The sequence below is a fragment of the Macaca fascicularis genome, chromosome 2 (assembly GCF_037993035.2).
Source record: "Macaca fascicularis isolate 582-1 chromosome 2, T2T-MFA8v1.1".
In the NCBI taxonomy this organism is placed as follows: Eukaryota; Metazoa; Chordata; class Mammalia; order Primates; family Cercopithecidae; genus Macaca; species Macaca fascicularis.
This window is the reverse complement of record NC_088376.1, coordinates 189,558,148-189,582,221: the sequence shown is the minus strand read 5'-3', so window position 1 is coordinate 189,582,221 and position 24,074 is coordinate 189,558,148. Positions and strand designations below refer to the sequence as shown.

Below are 24,074 nucleotides of genomic sequence, written 5' to 3'. Positions count from 1 at the left end.
TTTTAATGTTGATTAAATATGTTATTACTTGTAAAGAGCTTAAAATAGTACCTCATATAGCCTCATATAGCAGATACTCACTGTGCATGTGTGTTGTGTTTAAACAAATAGTCCATAATTTGAACATCTGAAGAACTTCAAGAATAACAATCTATGGAATAAAGTTGGGTTTTAAAATTAGAGGATTTCATTGGATATTACTATGAAGAAGACCACCCCAGGGATAATTAAATTAGCACTCCCGAATGCCTCACGTCCTCATTATTTGTTGTTTTGAAGAGTAAAAATGGTACAACTTTACTTTCTTGGGGCCTATTACTAGGGGACGTAAAGGAAGCCTGACAAAGGGAGACTGGAATCATTAAGTAGAGAAATTTCTATATAAAAATTAGGCATTCATCATCTATAATTTTGTAGGAAATAGAATACTTTTGCAAAGTTTTCACCAGGGAAATGATATAACAATTGGTAACATTTATTGGGCACTTAATATATGCTTGGCACTACTGTAAGTATTTTACTAGTACTAACTCATTTAATTCTCAAACAACCAAATTATGTCACACAGCAAATAAGTATAAATCCAGGAGTTCTGACTCAAAAGAATGAACTCTGAATCACTCTTTTGAGAGAGAAAGCCAGCACTCTGTGTAGGATGGAGCAAAACAGAAATGACTAGAAACAGAGGGAGCAGAAAACAAATTCAAATTGAATTATTAAGAAATGTAATAGCTATCAATTACATTAAATTATTAGACACCTATATAACTCATCACTATTATTCATTCACATATTTTCTCATTTTAACAATGAAAATGATCTGATTTAGTTATGTGCTTTAGATAGCCTCTGAGAGTCATATATTTTAGAGAGAGAAAAAACTGTAGGGAAATCCTAGTTTAATTCTGTTTTCAACAGAAAAAGAAATAGAGAATTATCTTTTCTCCTATCATATTTCCCTTCCCAGTTTCCCTGAGCTTTATTTTATAAGCTGGCTAATCAAAATAAGGTTTGAATTCTCAAATTCAAACCTTGCTGCTTTCTATAAATTACTACAGTACGCAAAGTGAAAAACATGAGTTCAAGTCACCACTCTATGTTATGGAGCGTTTTTGAAATATTGGATTAAACTATTTCACAAATCATTCACAGATCTTTAGCCAATGGATAGGGATATATCAGTCAGATGCTCTGGGAAGAAGATACCAAGATGAAACTACGAGAGCTTTATAGGAGAAATACTTGTGAAGGATAAAAGGCAGATGGAGCTGAGCCAGGCAAGCAGAACCTCAGACTGAGATGTAGGTCTGTCATTTATAAAGGGAAGGAGGGAAAGAAGAAAGAGTTGAGGAAGGGAAGCCCCAGACAGCAATGCAGCTCTGAGGGTCTCAGCCAAGCCAGTGGGGAGCTTCAGAGCACACATCACCCATTTGAGGAGTGTTGCATTCGGCATGGATGGCCAAGCTCCATAACCCTTTGCCAGTACTGTTAAGTCACTAAGGGAAACATAACCTGTGTTTGAAGGCTGTAGTGGATCCTGAAGGTGCAGCAGCTGGAGGCTGTCTGCTGACTATACTCTTTGCAGCAGGAACATCTGAGCAAGCACTCCTGTGACTGCCATAGTGGTATAAACAATAGTTTGCTGGTAGTAAAGAATAAAGGCCTTGCAACAGTTTATATTATGCGTGTGCCATCCTGCCACACTCTGAGCACTTTTGCTTTTTTTTCAGATGCTACTCACAGGAAACTCCTAACAACCTATATGTCACATTTCTTTTCTTGCATTATTTGACTATCCCTAAAAACACATATTTTAGAGAAAATCTTCCAAACTTAGATTTGTTCAGGCTGAAGATTCCATGTTGGCTCCTGGGGAGGTGATATTATTCAGATAACTAAACTAGCTCTTCTTTTGAGTCCTGAGGTGTTCGTGTATTTAATCAGCATTTACCACAAGAACAACATATGCAAATAAGAGCATAAAAGAGGCTATTCCAGGAAATGTGTGTATTTTTAAAAATCTAGAGATTAGGATGCTTATGGAGTTTGTAGGAGATGTGGCTGGGGATTGAAACATGAAACAGATCCTAAATGACTTTTAGATGCTCTGCTATAAAATTTGCATTTTATCCTGAAAGTTACGGAGAGTCAAAATTTTCCTATGCAAACATTTTATGCATAGGAATGACATGGTCAAATTCATGGTTTAGAAGGAATATTCTAAAAGATAAAATATGTGAAAAGCATATGAATAGAGACCCAATTAAGAATTTCTAATTATAATCCAGAAGATAAATGAAGACTTAAACTAGGATATTTAAGAGTGTTTGGTGATTAATTGGAAGCAGAATGATTAGGAGGTAGAGAGGAGAAGATTATTTTATATTTGTAGTCTAGATTCTTGCCCCTCAAAATGTTGTGGTCTGAAATCAGCATAATCAGCACGGCCTGTGTGTTCATATGTGTTCATAAGAAACGTGCAGTCTCATGTCTCACTCCGGATTGACTGAATCAGAAACTGCTTTTCCAGAGATTCCTGAGTGGTTTTTGTGAACATTAAAGTTTGAGAAACATTGGTCTGGGTCAAGAGTCAGTAAACGTTTTTCTGTAATAGGCCAGATAATAAATATTTTAGGCTTTGTGCACATCATTCTCTATTGCTGCTACTCAACTTGCCCATTCTAGCGTAACATTGGTCATAGACAATGTACAAATTAATGATTGATTGTGGCTATGTTCCAGTAAAACTTTATTTATAAACAGCAAAGTTTGAATTTCCTAGATTTAGAATTTTCACATGTCATGAAATCTCATTATTTTGACTTTTTACAACTGTTAAAAGAAATGTAAAACCATTCTAAGCTCACAAGCTGCACAAAAACAGGGGACAGGCAAGATTTGGCTCCTGGGCCTTTTTGCCAACCATTTATCTAGGTGAATAAATGGGCTCAGGAGCCATTTCTAAAGGTAGGAAATAGAGGGACGGTCTGTTGATGGTATGTGTTGAGGTCCGTGTATCATATCACTTTTCAAACGAATATAGATATTGGAGGTAAAACAAGCTTATTTAGAAAGCTTTTTATAATTTTATGCTGAGAATTCTTCCTCTCTTCTCTAAGATCCTCCCATAACTTCTGGTTCATTCAATGAGATTTTTGCCATTGAGGGCAGAGAAACCCAGTACAGCAGATTTTGGACAGGAGACATTTAAATAATGTTTGATTGATGTCATTGAAACAAAGTATTTAATCTTATTAATCAGGTAGAAATTTCAAGCAAAATTATGGGACATGTCTATTTTTTTAAACACTAAGTGAAGAATACTTTCAACATGGTATCAGACATTAAGCCATACTTCAGGTAAAAATAGAACACAAATTAATTAATTAATCAATCAACTGTTCCACATAGATGTTGGTCATGACTATAAAACCTGTGCTTATTTTTTATCTTCAACCTCACAGCTTTCTCCATCTCTGGTGAAAGCAGCCAAGTGGTCATGATCGCCATTTCAGCGGCAGTAGCAATTATTCTCCTCACTGTTGTCATCTATGTTTTGATTGGGAGGTGAGTTCACAGTCTGTTTTACTATTCACTTTCATTGTTGCTTTGTTTGCTGCCATTGGTTGCTGTTAAAATGTGAAGAGTGTGCTCAATAAAATATTTTAACAAGTAAGAATGTCTCCACTTGTAGTTTAGGTCCTCTCTTTCTTCTCCTTTTCTTTGTTTCTCCATCCTTAGTTTCGATTTTCTGCTCTACATTAAATTCCTGTCCCCACTCTTTAACACACACCCCTCCTCTTCTCTCTTCTGACCCTACTCCTAATTTTTACTTTCTTTCTCTAATTATCTCCTCACTCTTCAAATAACCCCAGATTTCCTTGACACTTTCTCACCCAGAACAGGGCTAACACTGCACAGCACTAATCATTACCCATGGAGACTTTACCCTTCATTCCTTCTAACAGAAGTTGTTAAAAAATACTATAAACACATTCTAAGGCCATTATAAAAACTGAACTGGAGTGTCTGCACAGTGGGAAGCAACTCTATGTGTCTCCTCATTAGGCAGCTTTCCAGGGTCCCCAGAGAGAGAGACTTTCTTCAGAGGATTTAGAAAATATGACGTTATTAAACTTTCACTAAAGCATTTAATTGTTTGAGGAAAATGCTTTATTTTTATGCTTTGCACATTCTAAGCATAGATAACTATTTTAAGTATATTCTTCTTATGTGTTCACTTTCCTTGATTTACCTCCAGGTTCTGTGGCTATAACAAGTCAAAACATGGGGCAGATGAAAAAAGACTTCACTTTGGCAATGGGCATTGTAAGTTTCTAAACTTGGCTTTTTTTTCGCTTCACTATTTGAGTTCTAGCATTTATTGATTCACAATTGGTTAACTTCCTCCTGACAAAGAGACTTCAAAAGTAGTTTTATGGAAAAACTGAGTACATTAAATTTATTTTAGAAAAAGAGGGAAATTCACGGGTCTACATTAAGTAATTTTTATATGTGTACATTTCAACATACTTACGCTAAAAATAAAGGGTAATCTGTGGTTTACATTCAAATAACGCACATGATAGGTAGTAGAAACTGTAGTCTGCTCTGCATGGCTGAAATGCAAAGCGTATCTTCAGTTTCCTTATTACTAGTCCTTTGCTAAACTCTAAATAGGAGACTTTTCTCTTTCCTAACTGCCAAGTAAATATAAACAACCTCTGTTTATTTGAAGTGCCTTATTCCATTTTATCAACCAACCTAGAAAGAGCCTTTAAAATAAACTGTTTATTTTTCAGTTACATGATATCCAACTAGTAGTAAAGCCAGAACTTTCTCTCCACATTTTAATCTACCCTTTTAATTTTTTTAAAATAGCCATTTAAGAAACAAAGTGTTTACAACTAACGAAAAGACTTTTTTTGTGTGTGTGATGAAACGAATCATTCCAGGTGCTTTTTCTTCCAAACTATGGTTCGGCTTAGTGTGGCAATTACTAATCAGTGGCTTAAATAGCATGTTCTCATGGAAATTAGTACAAAGACTATACTCATGCTTATGTGCTCTAAAATAATCTCAATATAACTAATGTAGTCTTGTAAGCATTACTTTCTTTAGCATTCACTATTGCCTTCTAAAATTATTTGCCAATTAACATGATACTTTGTATCAGTCATTGGATTATCATCTAAAAATAATAGCTTTAGTTATAACTCAAGTAAAATACTTGACTACCTGTTGCTAACCTGCAGGAAGCATACAGTAGCTTGAAAAAAATGCCTTTCAAAATATAAATTGATATGAGATGAAAGCAATATAGGAGTTTGCAGAAGCATTGTTTTGTTCATCCAATTGCAGAGTCTATAAAATAATTCACACAAAACAGCCAAAGTACTACATTCCTAAAATCAACACACATTGGTCCAGGTTAATTAGGTGACCAACTCAAAAGTCTAAAAAGAATGCCTGAACAAGTTACAGGATACTTGTCTTTCTTTTTCTCAATGGGCCCACAAAACACTTGTGTTACGATTTTTATGCATAAATTAGAGCAGTGGCATTCTTGTGGATTAAGTCACCGTTAATTTGACTTGAACAGTTGTTGTAAATATCATCTTTAGAGCAAGACCGTGTTGATTTGATTTTTTTATGGGAATTCTACATCTTACGAATTTTGAGCTTTGGTAAATTTCTGTGTGCCAATTATTAAACAGGTTCCTCTATCATCCCAGTCCATTTTGCTATTGATTTTATGGTGGACTTTGTTGATACTTTAATTTTTTTCAAACACACAATATCCTTATGACAAACAAAAAAGAAATGCATTTCATCCTGGCTGCAAAGGCATAAAGTAACTTACGTGCATGTCATAAAGTTTCTGCCTCTTAATACTACAGCTGGTTTATTTCAGACCATTTATTTGGTATTACTTTAAAAAGCTCTAGCTATGAACTGTTCCCTCCAGCCTTGTTACAAATCCTATAATATTGCTTCAAAAGGAAAGAAATGTGTTTCACCTCCTAAGATCCTGTCCCCTTGCCCTTTCTGGCTGGGCCTTTTTACTTCTTTGCTATCCTTAGGGCAACTCATGCTGGTAAAATGGAAATGTAAATTGTGTTTGCACAGAACGAGCTGTAAAGTAGTGCAGCTTAACACGTGTGCGTGTGTTTATTATCTGGTTTTCATGACAGAGCCCAGTTACTCTGTGTGTTGCCCTTAATTATTGGTGTGAAGGGATTATGTGCCTTGCAGTCTGAATCACCTGATTCCTGGAATCTCTGGGGTCAGCAGTTAAAAATCAGCAGCCAGTGCTTCTACAGTGAACAGACCATTTTACTTGGGGGTGTATAGTTTATGTTTGTTATTTTTTTCCCCAAATGTCTTATGGATGGAAAAGAAATTCACCTTATTTTAATTAATAGCAATTAATAGGATTGATTTTATTTGGGAATGGTGGTTTAATTTTCAAATTATTTAGTAATAGTATTGCATATAGTTATTCATCACACATATATTCTCTACAAGCTGACTGGTACTGAAGGGTAAATCTAAATCACAACTTCAAGACTTATGTTTAAGGCCAAGGCTTATTTAAAATATGTGAGACATTGTTCCTAACAACTCATTTTATAATCTGTGTAAATTCTGATGCCAGGAAATCTCCCCCACATTAATTTTCTTAGCTTCAGCAAAGCAAAGCAGTTGTAATTATGTACAAAACAGTTCCATTTTACCTTATATTTAAAGTCTCATTTTATTTCCTTGAAAAGGATTGCTAGATTTCTTTACCTTACTGTTACTAAGCAAAGGCAAATAAAAACTGGAAGATCACACATTATAGGGTCGATCTGATGTGAGTTTTCATCCTTAAAATGTAACTAAATTGACTAAATGAAAAGACTCCAACAAGACTTTATTTGCTAACATATTTTAGTAATGGTCACTTACTTTTACAGTTTTTCTTACTCCACATCTAGAAAAGTATGATAGCTTTTCCTTAATCTTAAATAAGTTTCTTCTTTTAAACGTAAAGGGTTTTAGTACTGATAACATTAGAAGTTATTTAATGTAATAATAGAGCACAGTAGATTACTGTATTAAAGGGTGACTCTCCCATCTGTTTTTATAGGAAGGATTCATGCTTATATGGAAGAAGCATGCAAGCTGATCTGTGAGCTCAAAAGAAATGCACATTTTTAAGCTTAAATTCTACCATTAGGAAACCTCAATCATATTAATAATTGTAAATAAATGTTCTTAACAATGAAAACACTCATTAGGACAATGAGCTCTATCAATAAATTGAGCGAGAACTATGTAACAGTCTCTCATGCTAGGCATTTGAATAGCATAACTTTTTTTTTTTTTTTTTTGTCTCAGAGCCCTAACTTGTCTTTTTGGTCAAGATATTCAAGATGAAAAACTCTAAAAGTGAAGTTCTCACTTCAAAAGTTACTCTACTCAGAGTTTGTCCAAAGCAAGGGACAGAACTTGAATTTCCCCATTTCTGTGGATATTGACTTCCTAGATAGTGGTGTCCTTTCAAATTATCCACACCCGGCCTCAAGCTGGATAGCGGCTGCTCTTTTGTTGTAGCTGTCTCAGCACCCGGCAGAAGTGGGAGTCGTGTTAGCTTTTCTTCTGTATTCTCTAGTTGCCCTCTCACCACCATCCCTACATCTTAATATGCTGTGTCAAAGTCATCCAAATAATAGCTGAGGAAAATAGCGTTTTTACCTAACCTCTCTCTCAGCCACCATTTCTTTAATAACCAGTTTATTCTTGCACTTATGTTTCTTTACTCAAAACCTCTGTGAAAGCTTTACAGGAACATAAATGGTAATGCATTATAACTATGGATTTCATGAAGTTGTCTTGTAGTTCAATGAATTGATCGTTTGTTAACACATACTGTGAAATCCTAGACTTGGCCTAATGTTCATTGTACTGAGGCCTCCCAGAAAAACTGCGGGCATCTGCAGTCTCCACAACTATTTAATACAAACTACAAAACTAACTCAAAGAAACGATTGGTTCACGCAGGGTGTTCAATTGCAAATTTGCCAATGAGATTCTCCCATTATGAAGTACTATTGTAAACCATAATATCTGATTTCATTTGTTATATTAGAAAAAAACTTCAATAATTTAATGTAATGAAGGAAAATATATTGCACTATTAAGTATCCATATTCTATGCTAAAACAATGCTGTTAATGTTACCAAAATTAAAAGCAAAATCAGTAGTATTAGCAGATATACCATAGAAGTTACATTGCAATTTCCTTTAATGTTAGAGCATATTTATATACTTTAGTAGATCTTAGAATCACTTTTTTAAAACTCAGGGTTTTTGTTTAGAGAAAGTTAGTTTATTGAAAATTGCAAATTGTTTCACTGTTATTTTTCTAAATTATAGGAATCTTATTAATATTAAATGAAATCTAAAATGATTATCCTGTATCAGTTGTCTGTAATACTTTAACTACAGGATATGAACATTTTTACCTTCAGAATAATTTAATGAATAAATATAATACAAAGGAGATTTTTATTTAATAAATTACATATATGACTAATGTTTGGGACTTAGCTCCTTAGCACCATTATTCAACCCATAGACAATATTTATTTTACCTCTAATTATGTTGTAAAGCTACACAATATGATTATATTTAACTGATACTATATTGGCGTGTATATATAATACATACATGTATACACCTACTAACAGCTTAAAGTAGATCTGTAATTACAGTGGGAGATTTTGATTGTGAATGTTAATATAAGCAGTATAGTGTCAGAAGGTATGCCATTATATATCCTTTAATTTATCTATACTTGCAGCCATTATCTCACTTTATAATTGTATTGAATTATTTTCCAATCTTGCATCGTAATAGATATCTGGTTATTATAACATTTGTGTAATCATAAATATGCAATAGCATAATGGTGTTCACTCACTGTTGCTCCTGGTAGTAATGACTAAGTCTAATCAGTTCTGAATCATCTTTCTTCTTAAGATCCCCTTTTTTGAATACGCGTTTTCCTTCTGATGTTTTTGCAAAGAAAGCTCCTCATTGTGGTTCTTTTTTAGGATTCATCATAGAGAACATGTTTTCTTAAATTTTTCAGCACTTAGTCCAATGTCACTGCGAGTTTATGTTATACTATAGAATAAACTGAAGGTTGTGCACCTTATGGGGGTGGTGATTTTTTTAACCAATAATGTCATAAAATTTGATGTATAATTGTTTTTATAAATCTACCTACAAATGCGCCTTTCTTTCTTTCCTCAAACAGTAAAACTTCCAGGTCTCAGGACTTACGTTGACCCACATACATACGAAGACCCTACCCAAGCTGTTCATGAGTTTGCCAAGGAATTGGATGCCACCAACATATCCATTGATAAAGTTGTTGGAGCAGGTAACCACAATGACCCTACTGCCAACTTAGTACTGTACGTGAATCATGATTGCTCAGTCTCTGAAACCTAAGTATGTTCCTAAGGAAATGGGGATTTTCTGATTTCATGATCAAAGGCAAGTAATAAATAAGTGCAGTATTTAATGGAATGTAGTGAGTTCAAAGGTGCCAGACTTACCGGCTCACGGACCATGGCTGTTTTTGATTTATTAAATTTCTGATGTGACAGCAGCAACAACTGAGTCTTCTCATAGCTGTGCTGATCGGATGCCACAGAACCTATTGGGTTGAATAAGGATAACTGGATAAAAGTCTATTTCAATTTAGACAAGCCGGGTAATTTAAAGTTTTGATTTTCAATTTTAGAATCATTTTTGGAATTAAAAGAACAAACAACACAAAATAAAATCGTGACTCCTCTTACACAAATTTTACCACAACTATCTTGAGTGGATATTTTAAATGACATAAGTTGCTCCATTTTAATGCTTGCTTGACTGAGTGTCTTATTGTGTTAAAGCTTTTCTTTTATAAAGTTATCTCTTTGTGCTAATTACTAATTTGAACAATGATAAATTCGTTAACAATCACCTAGTAAGTGATTAATAACAGTTGCATATTTATAAGAACAATTTCACATATTGTAAAATAACAGTATTTTATATATTTACACATAAACACATAATATGTGCAGTATGCGCAGGAATAAAACTACTATCCAAAAGTAAAAATGAACCATGCTCAACAATAAAAAAAACTACAATGCAGTTCTTTTATTTTTTAAAATTTCTTACCTAATCCTTCAATGTCACTCCCCAAAACAAACATAAACTAGTTATATTGGTACAGGAATTCTTTGCGTAACATCAGATCACATTTTCTGCAAGTACTGCATTTATATATTTGGGAGTGATGTGTCTTTACAAAAATGTACATGTAATGCTTTGTTTCTTTTTCTATACACCAAAGTAGTATTTAAAAATCAAGTAGTAGTATGGGAACAGGACAATCTTATTATTCATATTATGTAAATATAATGTTAATTTACTAGAGCTTCTCTCCTAATCGTCTTAATTTTATATCCTAAAATTTACATGTGCAGGTAATATTAAAATATGAAACGCGTGTTCATAGAAGGAAAATGGAGTAGTAACTTCTTTTTTACAATCTAAGACTTGAGAGTAAACATATTCGCTGTACGTCTGTGGTGATCCAGTGCCAAAACAGATATATATATTGTTTACTCTGTTTCATTTCTACAGTCCTGATTTGTGAACAGCTCCATGATGCAGAAGGGTTTAGTCTGGCTGATTTTAATGTTTCCCCACAAGAGTGCACTTTTCTCCAGCATGGAGTCTGTGGTAGCAAATGCAGCACGAGGACTTTGAACAATCAACTGGAGAATATGTTGAGAGGAGGAAAAGGTTACTTCTGCTAAGCCACTGTCCAGAAGCCAGGCAGAGATTATTATGATGTTGAAATTTAGGTACCTCTCCATTGATAAAATTTTTTTTACATAGATATTGTTGACAGACTCAGATATCCAGAACGTAGTGATTTGGGACAAAGCACACCACTGAAAACAGCAGCTGATAAATGAGATAAGGGGAGGTTTATTTATACTGAATCACTTATTCCCTGATGCTCATTAAAGATTAGAGTAGAGCCTCCTTCCTATTTCTCTCTTCAAGTATATATGTAAATAATTAGATATATTCCCATGTTCAGAGTTTTGCAGCCAATATTCACATTTGCCACATTCTGAACAATAGAACTGTACTTATTTTATTTGCAAATAGGCATATCTTCAAGGTTAGTTGTGCTTTCTCTGAAATAATTCAATATAATATACACACCCAATTCTAAACTGCCTTGATGACCCTTCGGAGGGTTTGTCTTTACCAAGTTAGAAAATGAAATCATTATTCTTAAAAGCTACCAATTTGTTAATCATTTTGTTTTGTAAAATGTGAAATATGTACACAAATAAATTAAATAGTATAATAATAAATAAACCTGCATGTTACTCATTTCTACAATAGCTTTTATAACAATCAACAAATGGCAACCTTGTTTGATATATACATTTAACTACTTCCTACTTTCTTAATTTTAAAAAACAATTTGTTATTTATAAAACTTTAGTAATTATTCTAAATTGATTACCGACTAGCTTCCATTGTTAGAAAGGCAAACCTTTCAGCCCACTAAATAACTTTCACAGTCAATTAAATTTACAGAAAGAATATATATATATGTATATGTGTATATATATAGGCTAATTCTCTTAAATTTCTGTCAGAAATTTTACATAAATAAATTGATGTTACAGAAATTCTCTTGTATACATTGGACTATGGAAACAATTATACTCATATGATAAATGATAAAACTGAGACATGAATTAGCTTCCCACAGTAGTAAATTACTATTAGTGAGGAATTCATGACTGCAATTCCTAGTTTTACTCCTCAATCCAACCATTCTTTCAACGACTGAATACTAAAAATTTCTGAAGAAAGTAAATACTTATTAAGTCCTTAATTTATTCTGTGCATTCCCATGATATTTAATCTTATTATCCTTTTTAGATAGGTATTATTGTCTCCATTTCAGCACATGAATAAACAAAAACTGATCATTTGAATAGATTTGTTTGCATCAAATGCAAAACCAAAATTTGAATCTTGTACTTTCCAACTTCAAAGCCCACAATGGACACTGGAGATCATGATAGTGTCTTCTTCATAGTATTTTTTTGAGGATTAAACAAGATAATTTATGTAGGGGACTTAGCTGACACAGAGGCATTATTCAATATATATTTTTATTATGCTTATTTTATTAAAACAGTAGAAGGAGGGTAGGCTTTAAGGCTAGTACTGGAAGGGGTAATTCTGCTTAAATAAATGTCGTGGGTTTTTTTTTTTCTTCTTCTTTAAATGAAATTAGCATAAGATATTTTATTTTGAGCAGCTTTTACATTGTGCATCTTAATCAGAATACAGTCCCCATTCTCATAAACATACCTATTTCAAAGAGCAGATAAAAATTGCTCTACTTACTCGATTTAAAAAACCAAGATCTAGTAGCCAAGCTTTTATCTAGAAATGACAAGATCTAAATTTTTTTTCATATGGGTGCAAAGTTAATTGAATAAGATAATATAAAACTTGGCCAGATGAAATGATTGCCAATTGCATTTGCCCAGTCTTTGTTAACTTTTACAATGCAGTTCTTTTATTTTTTATTTTTAACCTTTTTTTCTGTTTTTAGCAGCTTTCTTGAGATATAATTTACCAACCATAAAGTTCACCTGTTTAAGTTTACAATTCAGTGATTTTCAGTATATTTTCAGAGTTGTATAACCATCGTTGCTCTCCCAATGCAGTTATGTTAAATTATTGGAAATATAATTGAATTAATATTAAGCATTTCTATGTCTTTTATAACTTATTGGTGGCTATTTCTAGTGTTTATCTGGTGCAATAATCACATTACTGTATTTGAGGATTTTAAAAAACTAACATCGCTGAAACACAATTTTCATGAATTTCGAAGGTAAATATATACATGGATATGTTTATGTGTCCAGGTGTTCCACTTACAACAGAGAACACTCTTAGTTGACTCATTTAAAATTTAACTCCTACCTTTCATATCCCTAGTATGCTCTCCTTTACAAATACTTCTCCAGTAAGACATGAGTCTTGTTATCACCATCATTACCATAACCATCTCTTACATTAACATAGAATTTGGCATTTTATAAAGCACTTTTGTATTCATTTGTCAGTTTGATTTAAACAGAAACTCTTAAAGAGTAGTTAGGCAATTTATCCTTTAGGTGGGTCTGAACTCAGAGAGATAAATAGTGACCAACACTTAGATGTCACCTACTGTGTGTCTGGCACTGTTTCAAGTACTTAACATACGTTAGTTCCTTTAATCCCACAACAGCTTTATGAGGTAGATACAATTAGTATCCCCATAGAAATAAGAAAAGATAGGTACAAAGAGGTTAAGTTACTTAAAATCACACAGCTAATATGTGGCAGAGTCAGAATTAGACCCAAAGCAATTTGGCTGCAGGATCCATGCTCTTAACCACAGTTCTGTACTATCACTGCTGTAAACTGACAAGTGACATGCCACTTAGAATATGTGGTGATGACATCTACATTTAAAACATGCTCTATTATACCGTGTTGACTTATGATAATGGCAGAACTTTCTGGTTTTCCCGAGCTTAGTGTTTACCCAAAGTGAAACAAAGTGAATAGGAGCTCTCTGATAATATTCAGATAACCCTGTATAAGGAAAGAAACTCACTCTTATTTACAATCGTGAGAATAATTTTATCACTCCATAGCTTCTCTTTCTCCTAATATTCTCATATCTAAATGGCATATTCTTCCTTGGAATTAGCAAGATCAATGAGCTTTCTCGAGTTCTACTCCCTGATTCTTTCTGTATCCTAAGGAACACTATAGCTGTGGATATCATTATCTTCTCTACACTTCCTCCAAGGGAATAAACTAGTCCTGTCCTGTTTACCGTTATATCTTTCTCTGTGTGTTTCATGCTGTATACAATACTGTTACTAGTATGAATATTTATTAAATAAATGCATGAATATCCTTTTGGATTTTAAGTGACTTTGCCAAATTAAAGCATAAGTCATTGCTTTGAAAACAGGGCAAGAATGGATTTCTGGGAATGAGTCAAGCCTGGGGAAGGTGAATGCTTCCTGGGGAGCGAGACACCATTTGTAGTCATGTAGTTGGCAAATCAATAGGACAACCTGCTACTTTTGTGGGTCTAACCACTTGCTTGAAAACAAAAATAGAGAGGAATCATATCACTTCACTCTGACTGACACGTAGGGCATGAAGCTTGTAGAAAATTCACAGAAAGAAAATTGGACCAAGATTATGATTCCACTCATTCAAGAGCCAAAAATTAATCATATAATTAATTCTAAAATATTTCAGGAAAAGCTCATTTGATATTAAAACTATTTTTAATCTGACACAAAACATATCTGACAATCCACACTACATTAGAAGTTCTTCTATGAGCAAAGGACATTCTGTAGAACTCCTATGTGGCAATCATCATGGCAGCACAGGTACAGATAAAGAAATGTAAAGGGTCCCTGCTCTAAGGGAGCTCCAAACGTCATGAATTGAGGATGAGTAAATCTCTCAGTAAAAATGTATTTTGAAGGTAGTGTCCATACTAGTTCTAGGCAGTTTTATATCAACTGGACTATAACATTTAAAAGTCAGTAACACTCTACATGGGACAAATTCTGGATTAATTGCACATTTAAGACATTTTTTTAAATTGAAGAAGATGAATCAAAAATATTTCTACAGTATTTAGATAAGACATGTTATTTTTATTTGATACTGTTATATTGTTGTTGTCCTCCAGAAGCCCAGAGAATTTTATAGCTAGTATGTCAGTAATGCAACACACCAATACTCCAATAAAATAAATTGATAGCAGATGCTTTGCCTCTCATTTTTAGAGTCTGAATATATAGCCAAATTGACCCTCAGTAAAAACAGAATTGTTAAAATATCTGAAATTTAATCCAATGCTCACATTTAGTCACCATTTGTGCTGTCCTGTTAATTTCTCTGAGGTAATGGTAGCTATGACCACAAGGGGTAAAAAATCTAATATTTGCAGCTTTCAACTTATCTCTCCTTTTACATTACATTATTTATAGTGTCATACTTTAAAATATATGGAATTTTCACAAGGTTCATTTTCCAACAGGGGGAGACTATCCTGAGGTTTTCTAGGCAGTTTCATATGATTATCTTTCAAAATAATTTGGAGTACTAGAGTGTACATCTTGCAGGTCAAAGGCACAAAGAGTTTAAATGGAAATTTTGAAAGTAAAGAGTTGCTCTCTACTGATGAGTTTTTATTATATAATTCCTTACATTTTGTTGTCGTTGTTCTGCTTTATAACAGGTGAATTTGGAGAGGTGTGCAGTGGTCGCTTAAAACTTCCCTCAAAAAAGGAGATTTCGGTAGCCATCAAGACCCTGAAAGTGGGTTATACAGAAAAGCAAAGGAGAGACTTCCTGGGAGAAGCAAGCATTATGGGACAGTTTGACCACCCCAATATCATTCGACTGGAAGGAGTTGTCACTAAAAGTAAGTAAAGTAGTCATAAGACTTGCATTTGTGTATGTTGAGCAGAGGTTGTTTAAACCCAACCCCAACCATTTAAGAATTTTGACTTTTCTTCATAAGTGTCTCAGTTTTATCAAAAATACTAATTTAGGAATTGCATGCCTTTCTCTGAAAATAGAGCAGACCTTTAGATAGTATTCTATTGACAGTACTCAAAAAACTGTAAAAAATAATAGAAGCTACACATTTAAAGGTACGCTGATTAGCAGATGGTTAAGAAGAGGATTGTGGGGGAACTCTCCGCTATGTAAGTGGCAAAGAAAAACAATGACTCAAGCTTGACAGGAACTCCCAGCTAGCTGCCTTTTCTTTTATTGTTCATCAGCTTTATTTAAGTTTCCAAATCTTTAACCTTCTCCCACCTCCTGCATCCCTGTCTTTAGGAAAATTATGGGAGTCTAGGAAATGCTTCTGAGCTGTACAGATTGGGATCACAATAGACCCAAGGCCGTTTGTTGGTTCTCTATGGATTTTCAGTAGTTCTGAGCTAGGAACCCAGGTGGATTCTTACTGCTCTGGGGAGGCTCTGGCTCACAGCCAATGATAGAGATGTGAACTTATTTCCATGATGGTTTCTCCAGCAGGGCTCAAACGGGATCCTGTGAGGCAGATCTGTGATTTTTGGCTCTAATCCCTATGAAAGTCCCTTGAGAATACTCTGGGAGTTTTTCCCTCAAGATTTTGGAGCTCAGGATGAAGAATAAGCAGAATTGGCAGCAAACTCTTTAGAGTGAAAGACAACATATGGCAGGGAATTTGGCATCCTTTAGGGGATAATTCATTGGCACCACATTTACATACTCTATGGTTACCAACAGACAGATTTTTCATAATGATATTTCTCCTTAACATTATATAGAGCATTTTCCAAATGGCACTAATACTTATTCTCACTTTAGTGTGACTAAAAAGGCATTTCCTTCCTCATGAGAACATGGTTTAATTGAAATAGACTTTGATTTCCTTTTGAGTGTTCCTCTATGAAAAGTGGAATTAAGAATTTAACAATGTGAAATAGTTCAACCACATGTTGTAAGCCCATATTAATTCTTATAAGGCTTTTTTTTTTTTTTTTTGCCTATGTGCTCCACAAAACCAGTCCATATTAATAGAAATATTCTGATAAAAAACATTTTTAAATGTTAAGTTAATAATTAATAAAAAACATGGGCATAAGTAGCAAGGATTGGGAAAATGTATGAATCCTTTGTTCTTTCTGAGCAAGGCTATACTGTTTTATATCTGTACAGTTATAGTATCATGTCTCGTTGGGATTTTAGTGTCATTTAGCCATTTAATGTTCTCCATTACACCTGCATCAAGTAGTTGCCTTTTAGCTCCTGAGCCTCCTGGGAAGAAGAGAAAACTCCCCTGTACTTATGAAGCCATTCTTCTAACTCTCAGTTTTTACAAGTTTTTCATTATGAAGTATCTATTATGTGCCCACATTATACTATGACATTATTTCATTCTTACCCCTACCCTGCAAGTGAGACATGATAGTTTCTCTTTTACATTTGAACAAACAATAACTATAAAGGGTAATTAGCTTGTGTAACTAGAAAGTGCTAGAGGTAGCACTGGGAACTTCTTCTGTTCATTTCACCCCATCCCCAACTCTGAACCCAAATAGGTTTCTACTTGTCTTTTCCTGTATTCTACTTATTCTTTTATATCCTTACTTTAAAAATCTTCTCTAACATAGTGAGACATTCCTCAGTCTTCAAACATTTCTGGAACTATTAATAATCCTTAATATTTAAAACAAAGTATAAACTCTCAAAGAGGCAAAAACCCCTGTTATTTGATGACAAGTGACTAAAATAAATCTTGGATCATAATAGATACTTAATTTACCAATGTTGAAAAATAAAAAATTTATTGATGAAGGAAGGAAGGTAGGAAGGTAGAAGGAAGGAAGGAAGGAAGGAAACAGCAATATCTTCTAACAATAGGTCTTTCTTTAGTATTTGATTCATTAAATTGAATACACTTTTCAAAGGAGTGCATTTAAATAACGACTTCTATCACCCAGAGAGTGATGAAAAAAATGATTACTTTTTAGCTTGAATAGAATAATTAACTTCTTCAACAAGTATAATTAAGAAAAAAAGTGCACTAAAAGTCACTATCAAACAAATATTAGGTTCTAATTTAAGCTTACTAATAAAATCTATTATTTTGTCAGTCATGAGTTTATTTTTTTGTTTTCAGTGTTATGAATTATGAAAGCTACTCATTATATTTCCTGTTTCCTATAAATGCATTTACTGAATGATAAGCAACATTAAACTATAAATATTGTGGCAAATTTCCTTTAGATATAAAACTAAAACAATTAAATATAGATTATGGTAAACTGACAAAGAAATCTATGAAACAATCTCTAAGACAAAAAACGTAGAAAAATACACTAAAATGACCATTAAAAATTGCAGATATTATATATTAAACATCTTATTCAAGCCTGACTCTGTAACATTCTAATATGGGTTACAACTGCCTTATTCTTAGGGTGAGAGTTCTAACTTTGATATATCTCCCTGGTCAAATAAGCATGTAAGAAGCTGCCAAATCTGACTATATAAATCCCAGTCATCTCATATATTGTAAATATAATAGAGTAGTAGCCCTAGAATTAGATTTTGAACTCCTTGGTGGCATATTTATAAGCTCTAAGTCTGGCACCCTGTAACATCTGAGAGGAAATAGAAACTCTTTACAATAAAGTTGATATGTTGTATTTAACACACACACACACACACAGCGATTATGTCTCCAAAAGAAGCTATTTATTCTACTGCTGTTGTTGTCTTTGTTTCCTGAGACTTCTAAAACAATCTACCTGCAGAGTTCAGAAAGCACATCCATACACGCACACATGCACCTGCACACACAACTAGGTGATGCAGAGCTTATAATTTAATGAACCAAATAGTATTTTCAAAAGCAGACATGTCAATATCTAGATTAATAATCAATGATCTGAGTTCAAGTTCTCAAACAACCTTACTCCTCTGAGAACTCCTACAAATCAAACAATTTACAGATACTCATTTCTTCACTTGTAACATAAAATTAAAAAGTACTGCCTTACTATTTTCAGATACTGAAGATCAAATGAGATTATATAAGAATATATTAAGTGGCAAAAAATGGTGCAAATCTAAATTACTCCTCTGGTTGTTTGAGATTTTACCAATCAATCTGGGTGTATAGAAAAAAATTCTTGAAATTAATTCTTTTTTTTTTGCTCAAAGATAAATCTGTTTATTATTGTTATTCAATTGTGTGCTTTGAAACACTAGGTCTAATATAATGTATGATTTTCAAATCATTTGAAGAAATCTTTTGTTAAAGCTTTTTATTCAGTCATTATATTTTCATTTATTTGAGTTTAGCCACAAACAATTTTAATGTTTTTGAGCCTGATGGTCTTAAACAGGAGAAGGTGAGAGAGTCTCTGATCTTCAAAGTAGCAGAAAGCCGGGGGGGCACAGGCTCTGCTCAGAACGAGGCACTAACATGTGTTATCAATTTTAGCTTAAGTTCAAAAGGATAGAACTTGTTTCTAGCAAATGTTTGATATTTCTGCCATCACACCATTAGTCAAATAATGTTCAGACTCCAAGAACACCTTCCATTGGCCACTTTTCACCTAGTGAAATAGAAGGAGTTATATTGGATGAGATTAATGTATTCTGTCTTGCATTATTTTCAGGAAATTTAAAAAAATTACCATGTAACTTACCTGTAACTTTGTATTATTGACGAATGTTATGGGCAGAACGTTAAGATGATTTTCATAATTAAAACCTATCTATATTGGCATGAGTATCCACTTTCACCAAAAGCTTTGTCATTGGCTTCCACTTGCCTATTTCTCTGCACGTATGGTAAGGACACATTTCTGGAATAAGAGGTCATCATTTAGTAACAATGCCAAATTCTTGTTATTTTCTGTCTATTTCTCTCTCAAAATATTCTGAATTTATCTCAAGTGTACTACACTTCATTTCATCTTAAAAGACAATACATATGTTGTACTTACTTTACTAGTAATTTACAGAGATAGTTTGTTAGGATAACAAATTTTCGAAACCCTAATGACCCAAGTTTTATCATGCATTCATGGCTACAAATTGTTAAATGAGTTCAGAACATGACTGTCTAACCACATCAACAAAATTATAAAAATCACTGCTCCATATATTAGAAAAATACAAGACAGGGAATGTTAATTTTACATATTTAAACAGCTTTTGTTGCTTCTTCATCACTGTCCACTTATGTCCCTTGGATGAATTGGCCATTTTGACTTATAAAAAAGTGTGGCATTGTGTATTTTTCTCATTTATGTGGATAGGATGGTTTTCTGATATTTTTGAAAAATTAAGATCAACCTACAAAATTTGTTATTGCGCGATTTGCATGTGCCCAAAGAGCACTAGTTTACATATACAGTAAATATTCTAGAGAAAGAAAAAATATGATGTTGCACTAGTTTAGTGGCTGTCTGAGTAATTGTGGTCTTACACAACCTTTTCAGAAAGGGAGAAAAAGTATCGCATCTAAATCCTGAGGCTAGTAATATCTTGATACCAAACTATACAGCTATTATCAGAATGTATAACAACATTATTGTAATGCATAAACAAAAATTTTATAACACTAGAATAATTGTGAAGCCAGATCTGAAAGTGTATCAAAAAAAATATTACATTATTTCTAAAGTGTAGTTTATTCCAAGTATGAAAAGTTGGTTTTGTATTTAACAGTTCTTAAATAAGCTATTTTAATTTTAATTTTTTATTAGCACATCATACATAGAAAATGTGTATTCCTGATAAAGGTATGTGAACAGCCCCCAAACAAATACAAACAAACCTACAAACGTCATATTTAATAGTAAAACTTTAAAAACATTTCTTTTCAAGAAAAAACAAAAAGCCTGTTTTTATTATTTCAATTCAATATTGTACAGGAAATCTTAAACCTTTTTTTTTTTTTTTGGCTTTTGCAAATAAATCAGCTCCTTTATTTGCATTATTTTGAACACTCTAATAATGACAGTCTTCACTGATATTCTTGAAATCCTGTTTGTTTTTTTTTAAAGAAACTTTTCAAATTAGACAAGCAAATAAATAAAAGGTAGAAAGCTTAGAAAGGAGAAAAGAACAAAACTTTTTATAAAATCAAACAACATATTCAGATCACTATGTACATTCTTTCCACTTACTGTATGATTTATATTACTGTGCTTACCTCATGACTCAAGTCTAACTAGCGTAAGGGACAGTAAATTAGTTGTTATCTTTGATTATGTTGAATTTTGTTTCAAGTTAAGCATAAATAAAAATATTTTTCAAGCAGCCAAATGTAAAGCATTCTATGTGTTAGGACTATAGAGTATTGTTGGTTAAGGATGTCTTGGAGAAAGTGTTTCTCATCCTGATTTTGAAGAGAGAGATTATCCCTGGCCAGTCTGAAATTATAGACCTAATTTGATCCATTGTAGCTGGCACACTGATAGGTGTTGGATTTAGAACTACAGACAAATGGGCTTAGTCTCTGCTGTCATTAACTCAGAGATGTAATAGGAGTCATTTCCGCAGAGTAATGTCTTGATTAAAATGGAATTTGGAAGACATTGTCCTGTACTTTTACAATGATTTAATGAGAAACCCACAGAAAAAAATACCCTAAGTCAGTTCAATATTTCATTTCAATATTTCAGTTCAATATTCATTACAATATTGTTATCAATTAGGTATAATATGTGAAAATCTATGAAACATTTTTTATTCTCATCAAAGATGATTCAAATCTTCTTTCCTGGAAATAGGCAAATTTTGTCAGTTTTTTTCAACTTTCCATCTCCCGTTTGTTTTTTTTTTTTCCTTCCATCTTGACACTGATTATATAGATTGCTAGTGGCTAAGGTCAAAAGTTTGAATTTTATAATTTACCCTCATTAGAGTGTGTTCAATCCTTTTGAAAATAAGAGGTAAAGTGTTAGACCCAATTATTGTTGTTAATAGGGAGTTAATAGCATTTCCATTTGAAATTATTAAATGTAAATATTTCATATTTCAATATCTGACAAAGTTTATGTTTGAATGAAAATATTTTAATCTAGAAAACAAAATGTGTTAGAAAATTTCAAAGAAAATATCTTTATGACTGACTCTTTGTATATGTATATATATGCATATGTATGTGTATATATTTTATATTAATAAAATATTTTTTATTTTTATATTTTTATTTATTTATTTATTATATTTATATTTAATATAAATTTTTATATATTATATATTTTATATAAAATTTTATATTTATATTTTTATTTATTTTATATTTTTATTTATTTTATAAATAAATATATATTTATTATATTTATATTAATAAATATATACACATACATATGCATATATATATATACACCTATACACTCTTTATAAGAAATGTGATTGAGAAAGTTTTGGTAAAACAGCTGGTGCTGAATCTGGAATTCTTAGACATTTTGAATCACATTTCTTCTGTCATCAAGCAGCAATTCAATGATTAGTAATAGCTCTGAGCCACTGGGGATAGTTGGGAAAAGGAACTGATTCTAACAGACTGATTTGCTTCCCTTTACTCTACAATTGTGAAAGATCACCATTTTATCTATACTCATAAATCAACTTGAGAACAAAAGTAAAACTCCACTGCAAATTTTGTGTTGCTCATTTTTGATGGTTTCATTTCAACAAGTCATAGAATAGTACTTTCATTGAGTTTAGTATGTATACCCAGATGTGTTTTGGGGTTTCTGAGAGCAGCAAATGATACAGGCTTTGTCTTGAGGAAGCTGATCATGTCATTTGTAAATCAAAATAGACCTGAAAGAGCATGCAAACTTGAGTACAAATACATGGCATAATGTGCAGATGAGCTGCCATTTTATAAATAATTTCCCACCACATTTAATGCATGTTAGAACTAGTTCTCGCCACTACTGAAATCTCTTTTTTCTTTAATCCTATTTATCATAATCAAAATCACAATGGAAGGGAAACTCTAAGTCAAGATACTATTTTCCAAGGTAGAATATTTGTGATTCTGTTTACTCTTTGTACATTTGGTTCGTAGAATCTCTGAACATAATTCAAAGCACATTTTCAGACTTGTCCATCTTAACTGATGTGTTTACAAATACCTGAATGATAGAGTTAAATGCAAGCTGATCTGATTTCTGAATGGTCATGGGGCTTTGACTTAATTGACTGGTTTGATTTTTCAGCTACTTTTATTTCATTTCCTAAACATTCCACTAGACATGCTAATGAGAAATGAAATGGTCATAATGCTGGGAGCCAGAAGGAAAGGAGTGATAAGCAAAGGTCTGAGTAGTATAAAAATGCAGTAACTGGCCAATGATATTCAGAGTTGGCGGTGTGAGGCAAAATATCTGTGACTGCATTTGAAGTATGCATTGAATTTTGGTAACATATCATTCCTCCCAGCACTGTATGAAGGAGGAAAGACAGAAACTGATGGAGATTTACAGAAAGCACACATATGCAGCATTTTATTCATTCATTCATTTACTCATCCATTTCATTTCAGGCCAGGCATCTAGAATCAAACAGTCTTTAGGGATCTGATACTAATTCAGGAGAGATCTAAGTTTCCAAGGAAATGGTGAATCTTACCTTTCTTTCTGAATATTTTTTAATCAAAGTTTAGTTGGAATTTTGATAAAGCAAGTTCTGGGGGCTCAAGGTTTTGACTGAAGCAATTTTTCAGATATTACTACATTAACTAGATAGATGTTATATGGTGCCTTAAAAACATAAATCAGTGTTTTAATGGAAAGCATATCAATGTATTAAGTGGTTGTAACATGTATAAAAATTATCTCAGAAACTATAGAATTTAAATAGATTTTTTCTTAATAAATAAGACATAATTCCTGGAATATATTCAAATTACTGAATGTAAAAGTATAACCTTCATGATGCTAACTCATAATTTACATTCTGTATAAATTAGAGTTTTTACACATGAAAGGAAAAAAATCAAGAAAAGGAAAGTATTTTCTAGCATCAGAATGCAAACTAGCCTCATGATAAATAAGACACATATGAGGAAAAATTAAAATTGTGTTATACAGTTAGGTGTACATTAATGTTTGTTTAAAATTTGTTATTTGCTCATGAATTTTCAGTAGTACTCAAGTAGGACTCAATTCAGGTCTTCTGGACTTGGAAAAGGAGTGATTTTCCTTCCTGTAAAATGCTGGACTTATAACTAAAATAGTGTTATAATAATAATAAAGTAAGGGAATTACAGTGTGGTAATATGTATAGGTTTTGAAATTAGGGGTGGTCATGTTTAAAATTTGCTTGACTACTATCTAATTGTATTACCTCAAC

General features: G+C 32.7%; 1 protein-coding gene across 5 annotated transcripts in view; it reads left to right on the top strand.

Moving 5' to 3' along the window:
• Positions 1-24,074, top strand: part of EPHA3 (EPH receptor A3) — a 359,434-nt gene that overhangs the window by 286,774 nt on the left and 48,586 nt on the right. For all 5 annotated transcript variants that reach the window (XM_005548387.5, XM_065539289.2, XM_005548386.4 and 2 more), the window contains 4 exons: positions 3,465-3,567; positions 4,262-4,329; positions 9,310-9,435; positions 15,427-15,612. In XM_005548387.5, coding sequence (XP_005548444.3) covers positions 3,465-3,567; positions 4,262-4,329; positions 9,310-9,435; positions 15,427-15,612 — 483 coding nt within the window. The remainder of the gene's footprint in view (positions 1-3,464; positions 3,568-4,261; positions 4,330-9,309; positions 9,436-15,426; positions 15,613-24,074) is intronic.